General features: G+C 36.9%; 1 protein-coding gene across 1 annotated transcript; it reads left to right on the top strand.

The window, feature by feature from the left end:
* The first annotated feature begins 3,520 nt into the window (after positions 1-3,520).
* On the top strand, positions 3,521-22,931 carry IQUB (IQ motif and ubiquitin domain containing). The gene is made up of 12 exons (XM_064702735.1): positions 3,521-3,752; positions 4,011-4,273; positions 5,105-5,236; positions 5,344-5,519; positions 5,763-5,918; positions 8,234-8,444; positions 12,028-12,203; positions 16,548-16,718; positions 18,113-18,289; positions 19,602-19,850; positions 20,264-20,449; positions 22,684-22,931. Exons 2-12 carry the CDS (start codon positions 4,045-4,047, stop codon positions 22,843-22,845), a joined length of 2,025 nt encoding a protein of 674 aa, XP_064558805.1. The 5' UTR covers positions 3,521-3,752; positions 4,011-4,044; the 3' UTR covers positions 22,846-22,931.
* Positions 22,932-23,146: the final 215 nt, after the last annotated feature.

The following is a 23,146-nucleotide window of genomic DNA, read 5'->3' as shown; positions in this document are numbered from 1 at the left end:
TCCCTCCAAGGCAGAGAGGCCTTGTGGAGAAACCTCAACAGGTTAGAGATGGGCCATCACCATGGGAAGTTAAAGAGACAAGCACTGGATTCTCCACTGGGATGGGGCAATCCTGGAGGTAGCAACAGACTGAGGTACTGGAAAGCAACATTCCTGAGATACAGGAATGAGATACTGGGAAGAAGTGCTGCAGAAAGAGATTTGGAGTCCTGGTCAATGGCAAGCTGAATGTGAGCCAGCAGTGCCCTGGCAGCCAGAAGGGCCAGCCCTGTCCTGGGATGCATCAGGTACAAGCTGGGCAAGGGAGGGGATTGTCCCGCTCTGCTCTGCTCTGCTCTAGGGCAGCCTCACCTCTAGTGCTGGGGCAGTTTTGGGCACCACAAGAAAGATGAAGAGCTTTTAGAGAGTGTCCAAAGGAGGGCAGGGAAGCTGGTGAAGGGCCCTGAGGGGCAGCCATATGAGGAGTGGCTGAGGTCAGTGGACAGGCTGTCACCTGTTTAGTCTGGAGCAGAGGAGACGAGGAGAGACCTCATTGTGTCTTCAACATTCTCACAAGGGGAAGTGGAAGAGCAGGGACTCATCTCTGGTGAGTAGTGACAGGACCCAAGGGAACAGCATGGAGCTGTATCACGAGGAGTCTGGGTTTGCTATTAGGAAATGTTTTTCAACTACAGGATGTTGAGCACTGAGATTAGCTCAGTTGTTAAAGCTTGGGGCTAATCACACCAGGGTGTGGATTCAGTCCCTGGATGGGCTTTTCATTTAAGAGCTGGATTTGATGGTCCCTTGCAGGCCCCTTCCAACTTAGAATATTCTGTGATCTGGGAACTTAGGATATTCTGTGATTCTTTTGAAAGCTTGTGTTTAGAGAGTTAATCTTTAAAATCCTGAATAAAATATCCAAACTAGATCTAAGGCTCCTGTGCAAGTTTGCCTTTACTGATGTTTTTTTCAAGACCACTAGCAACATTCCTGCAAGTTTAAAGACAGAAATATAGCTATATCACAAAAATCTGCAGTTTAATAAGCTTTAGTTTATGCACTAGTTATATTACACATCATACTTGGCCATAGCTGTTTTTTCATCGTCTTTAGGCTTATAAATTTTCTTGTGACATGATTATTATAAATGGATTAATTACAAATTTATATTCTATGCAGTGGTATTTGGGGGTAGGTCAATAGAAGAGAAAACCAGTATTCCCAAGTTATTCCCTCCAGAAACTATTTTCACTGCATTCTTTAGCATTGAGTTCCCCCCCCCAACTATCATTACTGTAATTACATAAATATTTTAAATTTTGAAAAATTAAGAAGTGAAAAATACTTAGTTTTATTGTTTGGTTTTGAAGGATTTTTCAGTCTTGACCAAGATAGAAGCTGGTCTTTTCCTAAGTAAAACCACTAGATGGCATTCCAGAAGAGGACTTTGCTAAAGTCAACAAACACAATTTTCTCATGAGAAATAGTAAGGGATTACAGACTTGAATGAGGGCCAATGCTGTTACATGTGTAATGAAAATTAATGGATTTTGGTAATAAGTATTGAGCTGACCTGAGAGAAATCAAAATAAATTAAAAAAAACCCCACAATAAACAAAGTGTAGTATAAATGACAGACACATGAAATACTGGAGGTATGGGGGGGAAGGAAAGTTTGCAGAATATGGTAGCAACTACTGGAATTCTTTCTACTATTCTGTACCTGAGACATTTGCTGTACTCTCTTCTTGTTCAGTTATTTCCTCTACTTCTAAAGATGTATTTGTCATGTGATTTAAAAGAGCTCTCCTATAAGCTCATTAATTGTCCTCCAGGGGAGAGGAAGTTTTTTTCATGGCCCACTGCTGCTGAAATTTGATATATAGCCTTTTAAAACTGACTTTCACAAATAAAAACATACTCTCATCTTCCTTTCACAAATGCACATCTGTTTCCTCCATACAGGTCCTAATTTATTCCAAGAGGAATATGCTAGCAAAGTATAATTTGAAGGCTAACTAATGATGTTGCTTGATTTTTCTCCTTTAATTGTTGGAAATCCATGATGATGCAAACAATTTTATAATCTGTTGTAATGTAATTTTATAATCTGTAGTAAGGTAAATTGCTGCAAGCTGTAGAGTTAACAAAGTTTAGATCTTTAAAACACTTTGAGATCATCTGATTGAAGTCATGTCAGTAAAAAAGAGGTTTATCTGCAAGGATGGGACCTAGCAGAGACAGAGCCTTTTATAACAGAAAAACAACCTTCCCATCATGAGAGCAGAGCAAGTACTGAGGTTTTTGTAATTTCTAGCCAGATGGCAATCTGTGCTGCTTAACCTATCCCAAGTGGTTGTGTTCTGAACCTGAAACCAAAACCAATAGGAGATGAGTGAAAGCTGCTTTTTATTATTTTAATATTCAAAGCTTATATGCTATTTCATTAGGGAAAAAATGAAAAATCATTGCAACTTGAAAATGAGCTTGAATGTTTAATCAACTATATAACAGTGACAAAGTGACACAAATGACAGTATCTTTCTACAGAATTAATGGTGATCCTATTCTAGGAGTTCAAACAAGGTTTTACACAAAACAGCATTAGTAGTAGTAATGGGAAATTTCTGTCCTTTAGATGCGGAGTAGGCCCACGTTCAAGTGCCAAACAATGTCTGGGAAACATGGTAACAGTGATCATGGCATACAATTATTGAATATCCATTTGAATTCAATGCCTGTTGAAAGGCTTTTTTCCAGGATTCTCTTGGAATTGCAACACAGAACTGTGTATTTCACATCTGAAAGTTCTGTGATGTGACCGTCCACTTGGTTTTCTTGTAGCATGCTGAAAAGATTTGCAGGAGTTGTGTCTGAAATGGCACCTCAAACACCAGGAAATCCAATTTCGTATGGTTTTCATTCTGATTTGCAAGTCTTTAATTTCCAGTTGCCAGCCTCAGTCCTCACGCCACGGACCCTCCAGGAGAGCAGCAGGGTTAGGCACAAGCCATGTCACGGGTAGGCACTGCCACACAGCCCGGAAGGGACGGTGTGTGGCACGAAGGCTGCCAACACTCACACACAACACCCTTTCTCGATATCCAAGAGTTCTGGGGCTTTAGTACAACTTCTGCTATTACTCGCAGAATAAGGATATAAGGAAAAACGGTGTTTTCGTACATTGCTGCCGCTATGGGCTGGTACGAGCTCTCATCGCTGCTCAGGGCACGGCCCCTGCGGGTGTGCCGGCACTGGGGCCGCCCCAGGCCAGCACGGGTTCGTGCAGCTGCTGTGGCTGGAGGGAAGCAGGGCACTTGCTCGTCCTTTCGCACCGCCTCCCTTTCCACTTTGCCCGACCCGGCGGGTTCCCGGAGCGTTCTCAGTCCGCCCGGCCCGGCCCGGCCCCTCTCCCCAGTGCGCACGCTCCTGCTCCCCAGGCCGGTTGCCGTGGCTACCGCGCCGCCGCCGGGCCGAGCAGCGCCTGCTCGGAGCGCCGGGCCGGGAGGTGCCGGGACAGGGGCGGGACGGTGGGTGCGGGGGTCCCAGCCGTGCCCCCAGCGGCGGCCGCAGCCCCGGCCCCGGTGCGCACTGTGCCGGGGACCCACCCGCCCGAGCGGTTTGGCGTCCCCGGGCTGCCACCAGGAGCTGCGTCCCGGATCCTGCGGGTTTGGTTGTGGTTCTATGTTGAGGAATTTGGGCTTAGGACATTTCCACCCCGTATAATTTCTGTGGCAACTCGGATAACCGTAAAGGTGTGCTGTCTCTAGGTAATGACCCCTCGGACCATCTTGTTCTGTAGGCAGAGAACGAGAGGTAAAAAGAACTGTGCCGGCTACTTGCCTTGGAGTGTTACGTTTGGTAAACACCAGCCACAAGTGCTTTCTGTTTGGTGGAAGCAAAGATTTCATGCTGTTCTCAGTAGGCCTTTTGGGATTAGATACAGGAAAAGCTTTTCAGGACATAATTCTGGTAGTAGAAATGTGCCAGTATGCAATTTATAATAGATCCTGTGATTTTTCTTGCAGGAAGGTTAAAAGCATGCAACTGATGCTTTAGGAAATGGAAGGTGCATCAGATGGCTTTGAAGTTGTTACATCAGAAGGATCAGGTGCAGAGCAATCACCTGCCCCCTCACAAGGAAAAGCAGTCGGAGAGGATGGGGATCCAGCAGAAAAGCCTCCGCTCCCTGAACCTGCAGGCACTGCACAATCAGAGAGGGGCTGGAACCAGCCATCTCCTTCTCAAAATTCAGTACTACCAGAGAGTACAGAAAAGGGGACAATGACAGGTAAAGAAGTAGTTAAAATGTTGGGAATTAATGGTTTAAAGAGATATTTTTTCTTCAACTTGGTTATAGCTTCTTGCACTCCCACACACCCTCATTCTGTTTATGCTTGCTGAGATTTGGTCCTGCAGTAACTTTTTAAATTCTCATTTGAAACATAGTCCAAAGGAATGTATTCTTTATCTCAAACTGTAGTAGTAATTTCTAGATGGCATTTTATAGAATGATCCTTATTTCCAGAAATGTGTATGCATAAGTATACATATTTTGTATGTGCATTTAAATTACCAGTCTAGCCAACATTATAGAAATCACCTTACTATTTTACCTTTCTTAGATTCCCCTGAAAATTGCCTGCCACCCTTCTTTTATCCGTGTCTTTCTCCTGCAGCCTCCCAAATCCTCCATCATTTCCTACACCTGTTCTTCAGTGTTCTGGATGTCTTCTCAGTCACTTCCTAATACAGGACCACATTTGCTTGGTTCTTCAGAGCACAATACAGCATATCCTGTTCAGCAGCTGAGCACAGTGAATAACAATTCCTCGTATGGACTTGCTGACTACTTTCCTCTCGGCTAAGTTGCATTCATCTGCTCTCATTCTGAGAAGCTGGCTAGGAATATCTTTATGTGGTGGCAGTATTACATCAGATACCACCTTTAAAATTGTATGATAATACTGTTTCAGCTTTCAAATAGACTGTCTTTTAGCTGAAAAAATGGTGGTTATGCTGTGTTGCAGTGTTACAATAAAATCATCCTGGGCTAAAGTTGAAAGAGTTATTTGTTTGTTTTGAGAAGCTTCTCAGGAATGAATTTTGGTTTTATTTTTAGTAAGCATGATTAAGGATAATGGAACATCTTGGAAGACTTGGCCTAATTTTGAGAATCAGGAATGTTTCCCTGGAGAAGTCATTCAACAGGATTACCACATGCCTGATGTCTTAACTGTCAGAGTAGAAACAGGTAAATGCTGCTTTTGCACATTTGTCAATACATATGTAAATATTATCTAATCTAGATGTGTTACTGAAATAAGCAATATTTATATTTTGGAACTTCCCTTTTAACAGGTTCAGATTCATTTCAAGAAGTAGTTGTAAAAGTTGAAAGACCTACCTATAAAAAACCTTTTCTGGGTGGATTTAGGAACGTGTCAACAGGAGTGGAATTTCATAATGCAGGATCACAAACAAAACCCAAAAAACGACCTGACAAAGGAATTCAGTTATTTTGTAGGGGAACACAGGTAAAGGCTTTGTAATGTCCCTTTAGAATGTTGTTTTTACCAAATGGAATGGAATGCTGGCACTATTTCTGATAGGAAAGAGGAAATAAATCTGAGATAAATGTGCAAATGAAAGTATTTAATAGATAAATATCATCATTCTTGTGATTTTTATTGCAAATAGCTAATTTTGCCACTTACTGCAATGAGGAAAAAAAAATCTCTGTGTATTTGCTTCTAATCTGAGATGCATTTCTTCCCCAGACGGCCGTGGAAAAAAATGCCCAACAACAAACAAGAAATACAACATCAACACAGATGACTAAAACTGGCCTTTATGTATCAAACATGACTGACAAACTAATAACTCCTGGAAAGTATTTTACAGCAGAGGAATACCATAAACGTAGACTTGAAGCAGTAAGTCCTTATCTGTTTGAAACTATCTGGAAAATAATGAATTGTGAAGGTTATCTGAATATTTAATGAGTGTTCAGAGTGCTCAAAGACGGAATTTAAAAGTGAACTGTAAAATATCTTCTTATGCTCATCTTTTGTAATCTTTCAGATACAGGGGAAGTGCATGTTTGCTCTGGGGTTTTAGTGACATTTGATACCTTGCAATCTCTTAAATATTAAGAATTCTGAAATTATTGTTTTCTGTCTCACAGTGACAGTTACATTCCCATGTAGAGCATTAAGGATTAAAACAGGCTTGTTCTTACAACATTCTCATGATCTCTTTGGAATAACCTAAGATACATGCTTAATGTATGGCCTGAAATAAATGCAGTATTGGGTTAGGATTTAGGCAGTCTATTGTTCCTTGTCTGTTTGGTTGGGGTTTTTTTGTCAGACTTAGTAGGTTACCTTGTGCAAGCTGATCCATTTGGATTCTGTTCAAGCTCCCTGCTTTGACACTAAAGTAGAAATGGGCTGTTCAAACACAGGCAGTGGGTCTGTGGGGTTTTCTGGTGCACTGAGTTGCCTCATGAAGGCAATTCAGATTACAGATTCTGCATATTCATTGTGCAGAGGATGCCGTTTAGGCCTTCCACTCTGCTTTTTGAAAACCATGTGTTCTGTGACTGCACATCTAACTAAAGTCTGCCCTAAATTGTGTTAGATGAGGCATTGCTTTGTAAATGCTCTAGTTATTAATTTGATTGCTGAAAATAGACAGTCTGAATCCAACTGAATGGAGAAACAGTTGATTCCCCAAATGTCTAAGTAGAATAATTGTACTGGTAATTGTATTGACATGGTTGGCAAGGTATTTGAAGTTTTCTGGGCAAAAGTTTTCTTGTAAAGGTGCTGGTGTTCGCAGGGGTCCCAGGATGAGAAAAGAGACGAGAATCTTGACTCCATGTTTCAGAAGGCTGATTTATTATTTTATGATACATAGTATATTAAAAGAAAATTATATATTAATACTACACTAAAGAACAGAAGAAAGGATTTCATCAGAAGGCTTGAAAGGTATAGAAAGGAATGGAGTGATAATAAAATCTTGTGACTGACCAGAGAGTCCAAGACACCTCGACTGTGATTGGCCATTAATTAAAAACAACCACATGAGACAAATCACAGATGCACCTGTTGCATTCCACAGCAGCAGATAATTATTGTTTACATTTTGTTTCTGAGGCCTCTCAGCTTCTCAGGAGAAAAGATCCTAACAAAAGGACTTTTCCTAAAATATGTCTGTGAGAGTAAGAACTTCTTAAATCGCTCAGCTGTAGCTGATGGCAGTGTGCATCTTGTAGAAGTGGAACCCAGGTAGGGAGTAATTTCCTCAGGACTACCAATATGTTTTACTGTGGTCTTTAGTGACCCTTATGGAAATCTGTAATGTGTCTATAGGTAATTGATAATACATAGTAGAGACATGTCAGCTTGGTGTTGGTTCACATTGATGGGTTTGCCCAGTGCAGTATAGGTCCATATTGAAATACTGTTTGAAGACATATTCAAGAGAAGTTTTAGATTAAGATATTACCAGAGACAGTGTGACTGTGTTAGTATGATTTTGTGCTTGATAGCTTTTGATGCTAAACAGTGCTTGGTACCTCAAGGCATTGATCTGACTGAACTGTTTGTAGTGCAACAGCCAGCAGAAGGTGAGGCTTGTGCAGTATCCTCCCTTAACATATCATAGACATTTCCCCAGTCCTCAATAGCCACAGCTTGGCAAAGTTGATGATTTAATTTTCTTTTTTTCATTTCTGTCATAACAGCATTAGTAATTTCACTTTCATTGTTTGTTCACAAATAAAATGCAGTTGATGCTGTGTCTATGTGTTGATTTTTGTAACTAGAAATTTAAAAGAAATTTTGCAAATGTGTCTACATTTCCACTCTGTAAATTGGCAGTAAGATAAGGCAAAGAATAAAAACAGTGCATGGCAAAATACATTTTTAAAGGGGAGATTTGAGAAAGAAAAATGGATATTTAAATGTAGTTTATATTTTGATTTGATTATTTGAACCCGTTTTATCCACTGTACTCACTGGTTAAATTCCTGCAGTTACCTAACTGAGTAATCATACTAGTGCTTAAACTAATAGTACATGACTGATTTTGTAACATTTAAATTAGTTTCAGTACAAGAAAAGTTTTAGAAAATGTAGTTAGGGAGCTGGAGAAAAGAAGAGTTAAGAAATAATGCTACACTTCAAAATACTATGTTGTTTCATTTTAAATTCATGATTCTTTGGTATTGTATCACATATAGGTAATAGTAATACAGAAGTATTTCCGTCGTTGGCATGCTGCATATTTAGTGCAAAATCTGAAGGAGCAAAGGAGGTTAAGGCTGGCACAGGAGGCACAAGAAGAATTACAGAAAAAATTGGAGAAAGAAGAAAAATTGATTAGAGAGTATGAGAAAAAACTGAACCCTAAAACAAGAGAAGACTTTGAGCTACTCTACCATGACTTGGAATGTAAGTTTTCTTAAAGGGATATCCTTAAAGCAACAAAACAGTACAGTTTGTTTAAAACAAACTTAGGGTTTTTACATGTTTTTATAGATTTTTTTTTCTGCTTGACAGTGGAATCTTTTTCATTGTAAAATAATTATTTTACTTTAATGTATTACTAAAAAACAGGAAGAAGACCTTGATGCTCTGTAAGCACTGCTCAGCAATAACCAAACATCCCTGTGTTATCAACATCCAGCACCTTACAAGCTGCTGTGACTAAAAATTAACTCTATTGCAGCCAAAACCAGTACACCTTTTTTGAGAAACAACTGGCTTATAGAAGAGTGCTCTTTGACAGTTTTATTAACATTTTTTATTTATGTCTAAAGTTAAGGTCAGCTAGAAGAACAAATGGGTGTTTTTGTAGATCAGAGTTGCTTTTATCTTTCACTCTACATTTAAGATGCTGAAGAATTTTTGTACAGAATTTTACAGCATATGACAGAAGTTATTCTTTTTGTCTTAGTTGTCCTCTACTGATGCTTTTTCTCCTTCCTAGTTCATTCCATGTTTCATAAAACTGTGTTGTCAACATTTAAAAAATCTCTTAGGAGTTCTGCAGGATATTCTGAAAGTCATACATTTCCTGTTCTTGGAGTAGATGATGTTTAATACAGGCAAGCACCTCTAAACATCTTCAGAAAAATAATGTGAACACTGCAGATAATTGACATAAAACCTTACAAGAATGTAATGGTGCAAATAGAGCAAAAAACTTAGAGTATTACCTTTGGAAAGACAAAAACATTCAAAAACTGTGCACTTGTAGCAGCATATAATGAAACAGCAAGACAAATTTTGTTTTTTTACAATGTCTCTTTTAAAGCCAGAGGTTTGTACTGTAACTTGTAACAATTCTTATGTTATCTCAGCTACAGTGCTTTATGGTTTAGCTCTTTGCCAGTTTGGATATTGTTGTCCCTGTAGCAGAGCTGACCTAAGAGATGACCTACTTCATTGCAAAGCCACCTGCCCTACCATAAACCATCTCAGCTCTTTCTTCAGTGGTAAACTGAGCATAAATTTGATGGCATGTGTTATTCATAGAGCTCAGCATCACGATTCAAAAATTCCCAAGTTATACACTAATCTTTTAGGGCTGTCATACTTTGTGTGGCATTGAACAAATGGCTTTGTCTGAATTAATAAATGATTTATAAATATCACTGTTCGTGACAAATGTAAAAATTATTCCTTGTCTTGAGCTTTGCAGTTATTGGAATAGTATCTTCATGAGATTTGTGGCTTGTTTGAGGTTGTCTAGCCCCCCCCCTTTTTTCTGTGTAGATAGTTTGCTTTTCACTTCCCAAGAATCAAGCCCTTTTCAAGTTGTATCTGACTAAGTAATCAAAAGCCAAGGTACTCAAATAGGACTTTTTTCCATGCCACTTATGAGAAATCTTACTATTTCGCATCTGATTTTTTTTAAGTGTGAAAAGTCTTACTTGCAGTAGAAGCAAGTAAGTTCTGTTGAAATTATGGAAGAGTGCTGATCTTCATGATATTTTTAGATTTGAAACTTATGGTTATGCAAGTGTCTCTTGCTTAATTGAATGACTTTGGATTCACAAATAATGAAAGTTTCAGCCAAGCATGTTCACAAATTTCATATCTAGTCAACCTGAAAAAAACATGTGCCACTTCAGAACAGAACAAATTCCTGTATTTGAAATGGTTTTTTTTCTATTTTATTAAAAATAATGGTCTGGTATCAATCTCACTGTTTAGTTTTTGTTAACTGGTATTGACCAGTTGCTTCTCTACATGGAGATTTGCAATCATGCTCTTCATTTTAATAGAGCTTAATGATTCTAGGAACTTGGAGTTTTTTTCCTACCTGCATCTGCAACAATTTTGCATTCTTATAGTGCCAACAATATACACAAGCTAAATCATTGTGACAGTAATAGAATGAGACTATTGTCCTCCAGGGATCTGTGAAGGTTATTGCTGTAATCACAACAGGGTTACTATTACAGGGTCAGCCAGTACAAGCAATTCCTGGTGGTACAAGAACTGTTGACTATATAGTGCAAATGAGGTCTGTCTATATATGCAGCATGTCTGCATAGGCATTTATTATTTATTTGAAAAGTATGAGCTATTTTACTTTATAAACAGTGGAGTAAAAATTGTAATGAGTAAAATCTCTGCAGACATAATCTGCAGAACAGATAATCTAAAAGGAGATTAGATTGATTGCAGGTAAATGGGGAATCAAGAAGTGAGTATCAATGGTAAGTGGCAGCTTTTTAATTTCTGAATGTATAAAATTGCTTACTGTATTTATTGCTCCACCTTAGAAGTTGCTGGGGGGCATTATTATGCCCCCTTCAGGCATAATAAAGCTTCATGTAAATAATTCTGTATAATGCTGTTGTTTGGTGAATTGGCTGTATTTAAAATATATATCTTGGGGTTCTCAGAACTTGGCAGACAGCTGTCATGTTACAGCTTGGAGAGCCTTAAGGAAATGAATTTAAATATTTAAAAATGGAAAACAAGGTGTTGTAGATAAGAAGCCACAGGCAGAAAATAAGCCTTCCTCCTTTCCCTCCTCCTGTCTCTAATCTTACCTGATCCAGGATGTTACAGGATTTTTCAGTACCTCACATATTGAATGGTTTCCTTTTACTCTGGGTTTTTCTTTTGCGTAACTGCTCTGGGATGATAACAACACTTTGAGGTATTCTTCAGGAATGTTGAAGTTTTGGATCTTACAAAATTCCCTACAAAACCCTAGAGGTATTTGAACTAGATCAGACTCTTCAGAGAAGCCAGGAATTGTTATGGGATATGCAAAAGCAGTAAACACAGTTTAATTTTACAGGCAGATTTCTCTAAATCCATGCAGTGTCTATATTGGCAGCAAAAGTGTCAGGGGGTCAGATCCTTATACAGCATGTACTGATCCATGTGCTGCTGTCATCACCTCCTGTGGCTTCTTCTGTGGCCACTTTCACCCACTTGAAGGGTTGTGTTATAGAAAAGGAAAGGGAGAGTAAAGCAGTGACTGTTGAGTTATTAAAGTGTTCTCATCTGCCTTGGATGGCGCAAAAGGTGATACCACTGCAATATCCAGTGTAAAACCTGAAGTGCTAAATGTGACTGTCAGTCAAGTTTTACCTCAGTTTTGGAGGACTTCAAGCTTCTTTAGATTTTACTCATTTATGCAGGGAGAAGCAGTAATATTCTCAGCACTGAGTACTAGTGGTACCACAGTAAGATGCAGCCATTTCATCATACATTTCCACAGGAGCTAAATTCTTTTTCTCACATACAGATTCTTTTTCTCCTACTCATCCTTGAGTTTGGAGTGCAAATTGGCAGTCTGGAATTGATGTACACACACATACTCTCACAGAACATCTGTATAATTTACATTCATTTCTAGGCCATCTGCATGTATTGAAAATAGCTATAACATCAACTCCCTAAAATGGAAACTGAGTTTTAGTGAATATTGAAAGAAAAGTCGATTATGTTGTTTCTTAAATATGAAAGCAGAAGTTTTACTGGAAAGTAACAATATTTGTATCTGCAGTATGGATGCAGGAGGAGACTGAGCGAATTAACAGAACTCTTACTGGAGGTAAAAGAAAGGCAGCACTTTTTGCACTTCTGGAAGAAGAGACAGAGCTCATTGCTTGCATTGGGATGCACAAACTAAATGCCAATCTGGAGAATCAACAAAAAGCAATACTGCACTTTCTGAGTAAGGTCTGTAATTACTCTGATCATAAAGAATATCTAAGTACAGGAACAGAAAATACACCTGCAAAGTACAAAAATACATTTTGTAGTTTTTAACAGTTAATCATGTGAATGCAAACGTTATAAATATCCAAATTATGTGGTTGTTCATGTCGATACAATTTAGTAAATTTCTTTTTTCCAAGCTGAGAATTTCATAGCTACCAGACCAATTGAAGGTTGAACAGTGGATCATTAATGCTGTTAACTATAAAAAGTATAAACAACACATATAATTAATTATAATAATATAAATATGTTGTCCTTCAGGAAGTAAATTTGTCATTAATTTCCCAAATGAGTATAGGCCTCTGATCATCATATGTCTGTCTTTAAAGAAAGTATTTATTCTGTTTCCCTATATAAAGAAGAGTTTGAATCTGATGTTGAATTCAGTTATTAAATCACTGACTTTAGTTCCATTAGAACTTTAACTTGAGATTTCATTCATGTATAATCTTGGGGATGATAATTAAGGGAAGTGTTCTTCAGTCTTTATAAAAAAAAAGAGAATTCTTTAATTCACAAAAATTATTTAAATTGGCATTAAATTCAGTGGTATCTTAATGTAAAATACAAAAAAGCTTGTCCTTTTAGGTAGATGTCCAGCCATTGGAAAAAAGTAAGTTTGTTTATTTTCAAAATATATTACATGATTGTGAAAAGAAATACTGCAACAGAAATGGGTTTTAGCTATCTAATTTTTTTATTATTATTATTTTAAAAATTTTACTATTGAGTGTTCAAAAGTAGAAATGGTGGTTTTGTCCAAAAGAGACTTTTTTGCATTCTTTTTAGTAATGATGCTGGGGAACTGTACTCTAAATGTGATTTGATAAAATGTATTACATTTCTCATTATGAACAAGTTTCTTATCTGAAATGTTGGTGGAACTATTACCACATTTATTGCTGTGCTATGATGGTTTTCTCTCTTACTGCTTTCAAGAATGAAAAAAAAACCCCACTAAACCAAATAATTAGGATTATTTTCAGAGCCTTGAATAATTTTTATGTTTAACGTTTGCTTCTTCTACTTACAATCTGTTGTGTTACCTTCTTTGAAAAAGAAGCCTGGAACAGTCAAAGCAAATATATTTCACTTTTAACTGACTCTGTCCTTACTTTTCCATAAGGACTGATTTCCAGTGTCCTACCTGTACAGATTGCTTCCAGCACATATTCTGACAAGCTGGACAGTTTTCTTACATCTAGAATCAGGAGCAAAACGTTCTTCAGCACAAGAACTCTCAGTGACAGTTGATGTTTGGAGAATCAGGAGACACATCAGAGACAACTGATATTTTGTCTTTCCAAACAGTGGAAAGACAAGTGGAAAGACTGTTTTTCCTGAAGCAGTCACTAATAATTTATTTATTCCTACTTTGAATGTATAAATTATGCTTTTCATGAAAGGGACTGTAATATTTTTAGTTTTAAAATTTATTGAGCTTCTGAACTAGTGCAATGTTTCATGTTTTTTATCATGTTAGCTGTAGGATTTTGAGTGTTGTTCTAAACTGTTGACATAGATAATTCTAACTCAGAGAAAAAGTAAACATTTTTGCATTTTTATAAAAGATAAATTTAATTTCGTAAATCTCAAAATTAGATGGATGGTTTGCTATGACTGTAACAGTGCAATTTAAGCACTTTAAATTACAGTATGAAATTTATTTTTGAGTGCTTGATTAGGGATTATTTGGTTTTTTTCTTGAACTTTGAGCTGGCAATGTTGATCTGGACACTTGCCAGTTAAAGCTGCAACAATATCTTTCTCATGTGAAGACTGGAAGCTGCAATAGCCAATGTGGCATGAAAGTTGCATCTCCATGGAAACCTTTGTTCCCTTCTTTGCTACTTTAAGCATGTACCTCCACAGGCATGTGTGCCCTTATGAAGATTGCTACTGGTTGTGTGTGCCCTAAGTTCTAGGGGGTTCTTTATGCTGAACTTGTTCTTCTTCAGCTTTTGTACTTTGGAGAGGAAGTATTTGATTAAGCTTTTGTCCAGCAATCATATTGACTTAAAGAAATGTGTGTAACTATTAACTGTCACTCAGTTCATACCTTTCATGTTTTGTACTATTTCTGCACACATCCTATGGATTTTTTTTATTATACTCACCTTTTTCTCTCTCACTGTGGTGTTGTGTTTCCTCAGGCGCCTTCTCTGCTTTCATACATTGGCAGCAGAGTGTAGTTGTAGTAATACAGATAACAGGGTTATTGTAAATTCCACAGCACTGCCAGCAGACTAAAAGACAAGAGAAAGCTGGCAGAAGATCTCAAAGTTTTAGTTTTTCTCTTGTCAGTCTGGAGTACAGAAAAATAGTCCTGAAACCAGAGAACTTGTGATTCTTTCTTTTTTCAGTAAAAGGCTGCATATTTTTTTTTCCATTTTAAAATTTTTATGTAATACCCAGCTATGATCAAGTAGTAAGAAAAAATACAGAAGTTACAGATTTATTTTTGAAGAAATAATTATAATAACAGAATTGGTCTGTTTTAAGGGTCATTTGAAGAATGGGTTACCAAGTTTACTTGTACCTATTGGGTTTGCAAATTATCAGAAAAATCTAATTTTACTGATTATTTCTTAGGGTCTACCCTGGCCATTGATTTTTTCTAGCATTAGCAAATGACCTTTCTCTGTTATGGTAAGTGATTTCCTTGAAGAGGATCAAATGTAGGTACTGAATGAACTACTATATGGAAAAGAGTGATTTGTCCCAATCTAACATACAAAGGATTGCCAGCATGATAGACCTTCTAGGTTGGTCTGAATTTCATTGTTTGCAAAGTGTGGGGTTTTGGTTATGTTTTAGGGTTTTTTTAAGAATTTCTAATATTGTATAAAGATAGTGAAACAAAATGAACATACAATAGAATGCTCCCTATATATGACAGAGAAAAAATTGCCTTGCTCAAGTTTTGCAGAAATTCAAAGATTTCACCAAGTAATTAGGAGTTGGTTAGTTGTTTTGGGTTTTTTTTAGCTACTGTCTGATTTTGCTATTGCATTCTTAGTTTTGGCTGTGAAATGTGATCCCTGGTTAACAATATCTCCTTTAATTAGATTTCTACCCCCACTGAAAATCTAATTAAGTGTCATTAATTTGATGTTAAATCCTTTCTGAAATTATTTTTTCTTTCTTTTCCTTGCCTATTTACTTAAAAGTGAGGAAAAGTTTTGATTGTGGTGATAACTAATCACATCTCTTCTAGCTATCTAATATTCTTGATATTTTTATTACTTATCACCATATCAAGTCAATTTCATCAAAATAATGACTGTCAATGATGGATTCATATCCAGAAAGCTAGTAGACATGTGAATACTGCATAAAGTGTTCCTGTTGCTAGGTCACACTGAGACTGCAAGGTGAACTTCGTGAGTGTTAGTGAGTACTTAAGTTCCAAATATAGTGAAAGAGAATAATTGAAACATAGAAAGAGGTTTTGAGTACCTCTCCCCATTAAGAAAAGGAAATTGAGTTAAGTAATGATGGGAGAGGCTTTTGAAAACTCTTTTCTATTGGATTTGGACACCTGTCTCTTTGTGTAACAGTTATTTGTAACCAAAATCCATCTTCTGGAAAGAAGAAAATGAAGAAAATGGTTGTACTTTTCAGACCTTGTGGGGCAGGTGACATCATGGAACTTCTTACTGTCTATAAAAGTTAAAGATGTGTTAAAAGTTAAAAGCAAAGAGATAATTGAAGCATAAGGCATATGGCATGTGGTTAAGTTAGCAAACAAGAAGCTAGGTGAAGTGTCTGGTAAACTGTAAATACATACCTTGCCCCAGCTCTAACAAACTGTATTCCTTCTATCCTTCTCTGCAACTAGTATAAATAGAACAGTTCCCTGGAGATATTTTTTACTGCAATAGACTTTAAGGTCTTAAATTTTCAATCTTTACACAGTCAACAGACCCATTGATTTTTACTGAGAGTTTGATGGGATTTATGACTGCAAAGTGAAATACAGAACAAATGTATTCTAACACTACTGTCAGTAAATTCACTTTAAAGAAGTAGAGCATATCCATTTAGGAGAATATTATTTGCTTTTAATATCCTGTAAGTCGAAATTGTCATGACCTGCTGCTTTAAATAAAGTGTGCAATTGAATGCTTGCTTTGGTGGAAGAGGTGCTGTATCAATATCAGCAATAGAATTAGCCTTTTGCATTAGTCAAGCATTAATGTTAACTCCCTCTTTGCTCTGATAAAACTTGATGTAACAATGCAATTGTTCAGCTGGTGGTCAGATTTTAATAGCTCAGAGTTCTAAAAACTGTTTCTGAAGTGTGCACAACCTAGGAGGTGGAAAGCATTTGATGGAAAAATCACTGAAATGGATACACCAAACTCGCTCCGTGGCAAAGAGCTGCTTGGAATCTACCGCAGCATTAACGCAAAGGACGTCCCAAAAGATGAGAGGATATCTGTGCTGTTAACACTCAAATGGACAGTGAAGGTAAGGTTTAGTTTCCTATTTATGTTTAGCTTGAAGCTTTTTATTCTAAAGGTGCTGTCCCTTAATTGACTCACTAGCAGTGCTGCTGCTGGCAGGCAAGTGCCATGATGGTGAGCTAGAGACCCTCATGTACTACCTGGTGTGTGAGTGTAATTTAAATTCCAGATACACTCTAAATTCATATTTCACTTTATCATGTGCATATTTGTCTTCAGGTTGTGTTAGAATTTTAACCCCAGGGTTTTAGATGTCTTTGTATATTAATACATAATACAATTTTAGTACAAAGTTTTGTTTCCTATTTAATATCAACCTTATGAGAGCCGTGGCAGGGATATATGTGGCAACTGCTATTAATTTTTTCTCAGTTCTTTGAAATATCTGTGTAGAACCTTATCTATCTATTGGTTTGGATTACCAATTTTATGGGTAGCAAATACTGATTTTTTTTCTTCTTCTCTTTGCCCCCCACTCCCTGCTGCCACTGTTGCTGCTAGTGTTCCCAATGAATTAGAAGCTGGTTGCATTTTGTTTTAGTCTTTCATATATGTTTTATTTATTTACTCATGTGCAAAAACAATGAGTTTCATGGTCCTTTCAGATGATACTGTTGACATCAGCCTAGAATAGAATGCTGCTTCCTGGTCTTATTAAAACAAGCAAGCATCTTGCTGTTTGTTTTGGTAGTGCCAGTATTTGATTTAAAGTCACTGTGGCATTGAGAACACTTCTGTTTTATGAACTCTTGCCCATCGTAACACAAGTCAATATTGCTCTGGTGAACAAGGGAATTTCTGTAAATTAGCATTGTCTTTTACCTGAGAAATCACTGAACTCATTCACCTCTGACGTCTCTCTCTCTCTGGAGAATCTCCTGCCAAGCATTGGAAATACTGAAGTGACTAATTTCCAGGCAAAGTCCCCCATGCCTCTTGTGTGGTGGATTTTTTTTGGGTTTTCTAGTGGCATTTTTTTTAAACTCATCTATATTACACCTCCAATCTCATAGCCAAAGGAAGCTTCTTAGGGAAATATTTCTTGGGACTTTTGAAGACATAAAATTTTGCACTTGTTGAGTAGCTCTGCTAAGCATCTTTTAGTGCTTCCAGTCTTACAGTTCCTCACAGCTTTGGTTTACATATACAGGCCCTTTAAAACAGAATCTGTAAGCATTCTCACTTTTGTAGTTCTACAGTTCTTTCCGTGGAGATTTTTTTTCCCTGAGAGACTAACGAATTCTTCTGTGAACATGTTCTTATATGAACATACAGAGGCATGAATAGTAATGTCCATAGATTCCATAGGTTGCTTTCATGTCTTGTTGAATGATTTTGTTTGTTTGCTTCTTTATTGTGCAGTTGATTTTCCTTTTTCTCTCTCTTTTTTTTTTCCAGGAACATGAATGTAAATTAACCGAGGAATTAGTGGCATTAATTGACAGGGAAATTGATCTTTTGTCAAGAGAGGTGAAAGAATGCAACTTGGAAGGACTGAGAAAAAGAATTTGCACATTATTTCTCCAGTATATCAAAACTCCAGAGTTTAACCCTCAAGTTGCTGGGTTAATTAAGGTATTATTCTTATTTTGCAGCCTGACATAGTGGCCATTGAAGTAAAGAGAAGGGGGATGGAAAATATTGAAAGATTTTTTATTTTACATTTTGCTGTAGAATTTGTGGAGGAGTTCCTCAGGAAGTAAAATGTAGCAAGTACATAGGTTTCACACAAATAAATTTATATTGACCTATTAGGAAGCATGGGGCATAGACGTGGGTCATAAGCACCTGACAAGTGGCTGGCAGCACTGAGAGAGCCCAGGAACTCTTGTGTTTGAAATAAAAAATCTGAAAGCTATAAATGGTAGATCTCATGGGATAGTATCAGTAAAATGTAATAGCAAAGCAGTACCAATATACTGAGAGAGGAAGTTGTGTTTTTTCTACTGGTCAAGAGGCAGCATGCTGGGCATCCAGAAAGGAAGAGCATTGCCCATGTCAATGTCTAGTGAGTTTGCACCTAAGCAGAAACTGTTCCAGTGTGTGAGTGTTTTTCTTTTCTGACTACATATTGCAAATAAAAATATGATTCACTATCATATGTTGCTTTTCTAAGTAGCAATGTCTGTTTTGCATCTATCAGAAGAGCATTCCTCATACAGTGGTCAATGTTATCTCAGGAGTAGAGAATCTGTCAGATGTAGATGCAGATGTCAGATTTAGAACCAGCTAACAGTTAATGTTACACTGGGTTTATTAGCAGACACTGAAGATTATCAGACTACTTAAACTATCCAGTTACAGACTTGGTCCCTCTGCACAGACCGCATTACATTCTTTTCAGAACCCATGAAGGAATGTGAGGATGAGGAGGTCACTATCAAGTTTAGTCTATTTTCTTCCCCTGTGTTGTTTCTGGACATGTGGGTCTGATGGTTTTGTATTCTTATACCAAAATATTAATATGCCTATAATCTCAGGGTTTTATCTTTGCCAAAAAGGGCAGATTCTACATGAAAAATCAAATGTGGAGAATTTAGTTTCTCTTTTCTCTGTGTTGTCATCTTTCCAGAATAACTGACAATCTGCATACATAAAAGCACTGGTACATAAATTTTAGGATCTTCATATAGCTTAAAAATGAATTGACTGATTTATATAACTGGTTTTAGCTAATGCAGTAAGAAAATAGTTACTCTTGGTATCCTATCCAAGAACAATCACAACACTTTATTGAGTATTTTTAAATAAATACTTCTAGCTTTTACATATTAAAATACTTGCATGAAGATACGGAAGACTTATCCTGATAGTGTTTGAGTAACATACAAGTAATACAAAGATACCCTGTAGTAATTTAACTTTTTTGGTTTTTTTAAATTTCTAGGTTCCACAAGATCCCTTAACGCTTTATAAAAACGTTTACTTCTGTCATAGCTGTGAAAAGTACTTACCACCTTCTGAGTTTCCCATTCCTGCAAGTTCCCACACCATTGGCAGATGTCGCTCCTGTTACCAGCTCGATAATGAGGCTCGGAAACGAGAATCATATTTCAAGTACAGACTTATACTGGAAGATCTCAGGAAGTCTGAAGTTGATTATCAGGATGATAGTAAAATTGTTTTCTTAGTTCAGGTACTGTTGGAAAGAGCACTGCAACTCATAGTAAGCAGTGGCTTTGACTATATGTCCTCTATTTTCTGTATGTTGTGGACAGACTGAGAAATGGGGTAAAAGCTACAGCTTCTTCCTCTGATATGTGATGTTCCACACCATAAAGAAGCAGCTCTTAAGCTCTTGAAGCATAGGTGTGCTTTAAAAGGTGGTTTGCAATCTATGCACTAAAACAAGTCTAGCTGATAGGTCAAAGAATCAGATGCTCCAACAACTATGCAAAATGTATATCAAGATACTCTTTAATGAAGTGATCATATGAAATGTGCATAGAATTTTTTTTAACCCAAAGCTTTATTTGGATTTTTATATGGGTGTAAGACTTGTAGAATGAAACATGCTTCTTTCCTTTTTAACCCTGTTTTCAATCTCAGCTTCCAGATATGCAGTACCTGATGGAGAAGATATGGAACTGCCAGTCAGCTCTCAGTGCCTGCAGTGACCTGTATGAGCTGGTTATGGTCAGGTGGGATAAGCAACGTGAGTGGTCTCCATGGAACACTATTCTCCTCACTAAAGAAGAGGCAGACGTACATCTTAAGCTGTGTAACCTTCAGAAGGTAAATTTCAATGGGCTTTATTTTTTACTGTATTTATGTTATGTTTTAGTAGAATCCTGCCACTAATTATGTTGGGCCAAATTTAGTCCTTATACTTGTCCATCTTTAAATTAGCTCATTGTGACTATTTAAATGATTGCATCTGTGCTATTAAACAGAATGGACAGTAATCCAGAAGGCATCTGGCATGTACAGCTCATTCCATGTACCTGAACTCTGTCTTGCCCCAATTCTCCCTCCTGAAATGCAAGAAGCTGAGTGGCCTCACCCATGCTGCCTGCTGAGAACAGTGCCATGCATGCTGTCTTCCTTCAGATCAGACCAGACAAGAGCTAGGCTGGATGAAAAGCATACTAAAGACTAACCACAAATACTGTGACCATTGTGTGCCCATGCTCTTGCACATGCTCTGGCCCCATTAGTTTCTGGTCTTATAAATTTTTCATCAAAAACAAGAATGGCTCCTTGTCTATAACTTGTCCATTTGTCATCATAAAATTTGATGCTACTTTCTTACATGAATATCAGCTAAGTATCCCTTACAATGTAACCTTATAGTTTGCATTTAAGCAATAGAAACATAATTTCTCTTCTGAATTAAAACCACTCAGAACTGCGTTAAACTCATAATCAAAACTGGATTTTTACACAAACCTTCCCAAATTCCATATCTAAACATGGTAGTCTATGAAATACCTCTCCACTGAACATAATATATTAAGAGTATTTAGTTTTGTAAGGCTCAGGAGAATCCTGTGAGTTGTGTTTGTCCAGCACTTAATAATGGCTTATTAAGCCTTTCAGTTCCAGGTTAATGATTTATGTAAGTAGTGATCTGCAGTCATTGTTGCCTAGTGTTCTTTTGTTTTGGGTGTTCTTAATTCAATTTTTAACACAATATGTGTGCATCAGAAATGCAGCTTTAGCTGTTATGTATTGTTCTTCTTTCTGGAAGTCTTAAGAGCAAACTAAACAGAGCAAATTAATTGCTCTCTTTAAAGTTTCGCTTTATGGATGAAATATATCAGGGAATTCTAAAGGCAAAAGGAATTCTGCAATCCATTATATTTTGTGTGTGAGTGCCCAGTTTGTGTCTTCAAGCAGACATGTTTATGTGACTTTAGCTTTAGAAGGTAAAATTGGTTTCAAGCTGGGAATCCCTTTCTTGGCTCCTCTCACTCACTGTGAGTCAAGAAGGCTATTCAGACAATCTGAATCTAGTGATGCTCCTCAGCACCCATAAATTTGTTACCAGCATCATGGCAGGCAAAGATCCTGATTGAGCACTTCTCTGGTTTGATGGCCTGAGTCTCAATGTCATAGTCAAAGAAATGCCATTGACTTGATCAGGTCCAGGGCTTCAGTGGATGGGGGAGTTAGGTCAGAACAGCTAAGCTACACAAGCCTACATAAAAACCATGAGGTATTTTCATTAGCTCTTGCAACAAATATGGATGTGAATCGGTTGTAGTGAGGACTCAACTTTCTTCTTCAAAAAAATAAAATTAAGAGTGTGAAATAAGGAAAATGAGGCAAAGATAGAATGTTGGAAGTTGAATCATTGTTTTTCATTCACCAAAACAAAAAAGGTCTCTTAAGCCTTTTGTTCAATAGCAGTTATTCATAGTGATTTTATTTAATAGCAGTTATTCAAAGTGATGACTACAGCAATAGAAAAATGTTTTTTCAATTAAACATTCTGGTTATTTATTCCATCATCCAAACTACTAATAATAACTAGGAATTTGGGAAAATGTCACCACTGCATGCAAGTGCTGACCGAAATGCTGCAAAATACTTGCTGCCATGATTAGTTGAAAATAACTATTCTGATTCTTATCAAGGAATGCCTCTACAGTCTTCACCTAGCAAATCTTGCTAAGTGTTCCCTTATTTAATTTTCAAATGTAAGTACAAATGTTCTCACTTGAAATAAATAAATAAATAAATTTTATCTTGGATGGATAAAAAATAGTTACTCTGCTTTTAAAACACGACTAATGTTTCACAAGGAGAAATTTTCCCTACTGGTCCATAAGACAGTACTATAGAACTATAAAATATTTTATTATGTATATATACAAATAAATTATCTACCTTAGTTTATTAAAAGGTCAATATTTATAATGGCTAAAATATGTTGAAATGTTTATAATATCTAAAATATGAAGCAACACATATATTTTTAGATATCTTAATTGTATTTATGGTAATAGAATTTTTTTTTTTTTCAGACTTATGAAGCTCCATTTATTTACAGAATAGAACAAAAGCATATCCGGGCAAAAAGCTACTTTGCTCGGATTCCTGCGATGGCATCATTTTTGCATAGAAGTAACAATCAGTCTAATGCGAATTCCTCCAAAGAAAATAGTTCTTTGAATTTAAAGAAGTGAACTAAATTCCTAGATTTTAAAGAAATATACTTTTTCATCAATACCCTAACTGTATTAAACAGATCAAAATAAACTTCTAAGATAAAATAATTTGATCTCAATCAGTTAATTTAACTGCATTTTAAGTTTTGTAACCTCATTTAAAAAAAATAAAATGTTGTTAAACAGCTTTGTAAATTCTCAGTTTTTAAAGCAATGATTATTTTTCTGTGTATTTCTGCATTGCTTGGAACATTCTGTCTGTAGTGTAATATTCCTGTTGGGCAAATTCTGTTAATTCTTTGTCACCCTTTAATTAGAA

This window comes from Zonotrichia leucophrys, chromosome 1A (genome assembly GCF_028769735.1).
Source record: "Zonotrichia leucophrys gambelii isolate GWCS_2022_RI chromosome 1A, RI_Zleu_2.0, whole genome shotgun sequence".
NCBI classification, from domain to species: Eukaryota; Metazoa; Chordata; class Aves; order Passeriformes; family Passerellidae; genus Zonotrichia; species Zonotrichia leucophrys.
This window is presented reverse-complemented; position numbering and strand designations above follow the sequence as displayed.

Coding starts and splice junctions, on each gene's coding strand:
- IQUB (XM_064702735.1), top strand. CDS start 4,045: ATGGAAGGTGCATCAGATGGCTTTGAAGTTGTTACATCAGAAGGATCA. Junction 5,237..5,343: donor AACTGTCAGAGTAGAAACAG/GTAAATGCTGCT, acceptor CCCTTTTAACAG/GTTCAGATTCATTTCAAGAA. Junction 16,719..18,112: donor CACTCAAATGGACAGTGAAG/GTAAGGTTTAGT, acceptor TTTTTTTTCCAG/GAACATGAATGTAAATTAAC.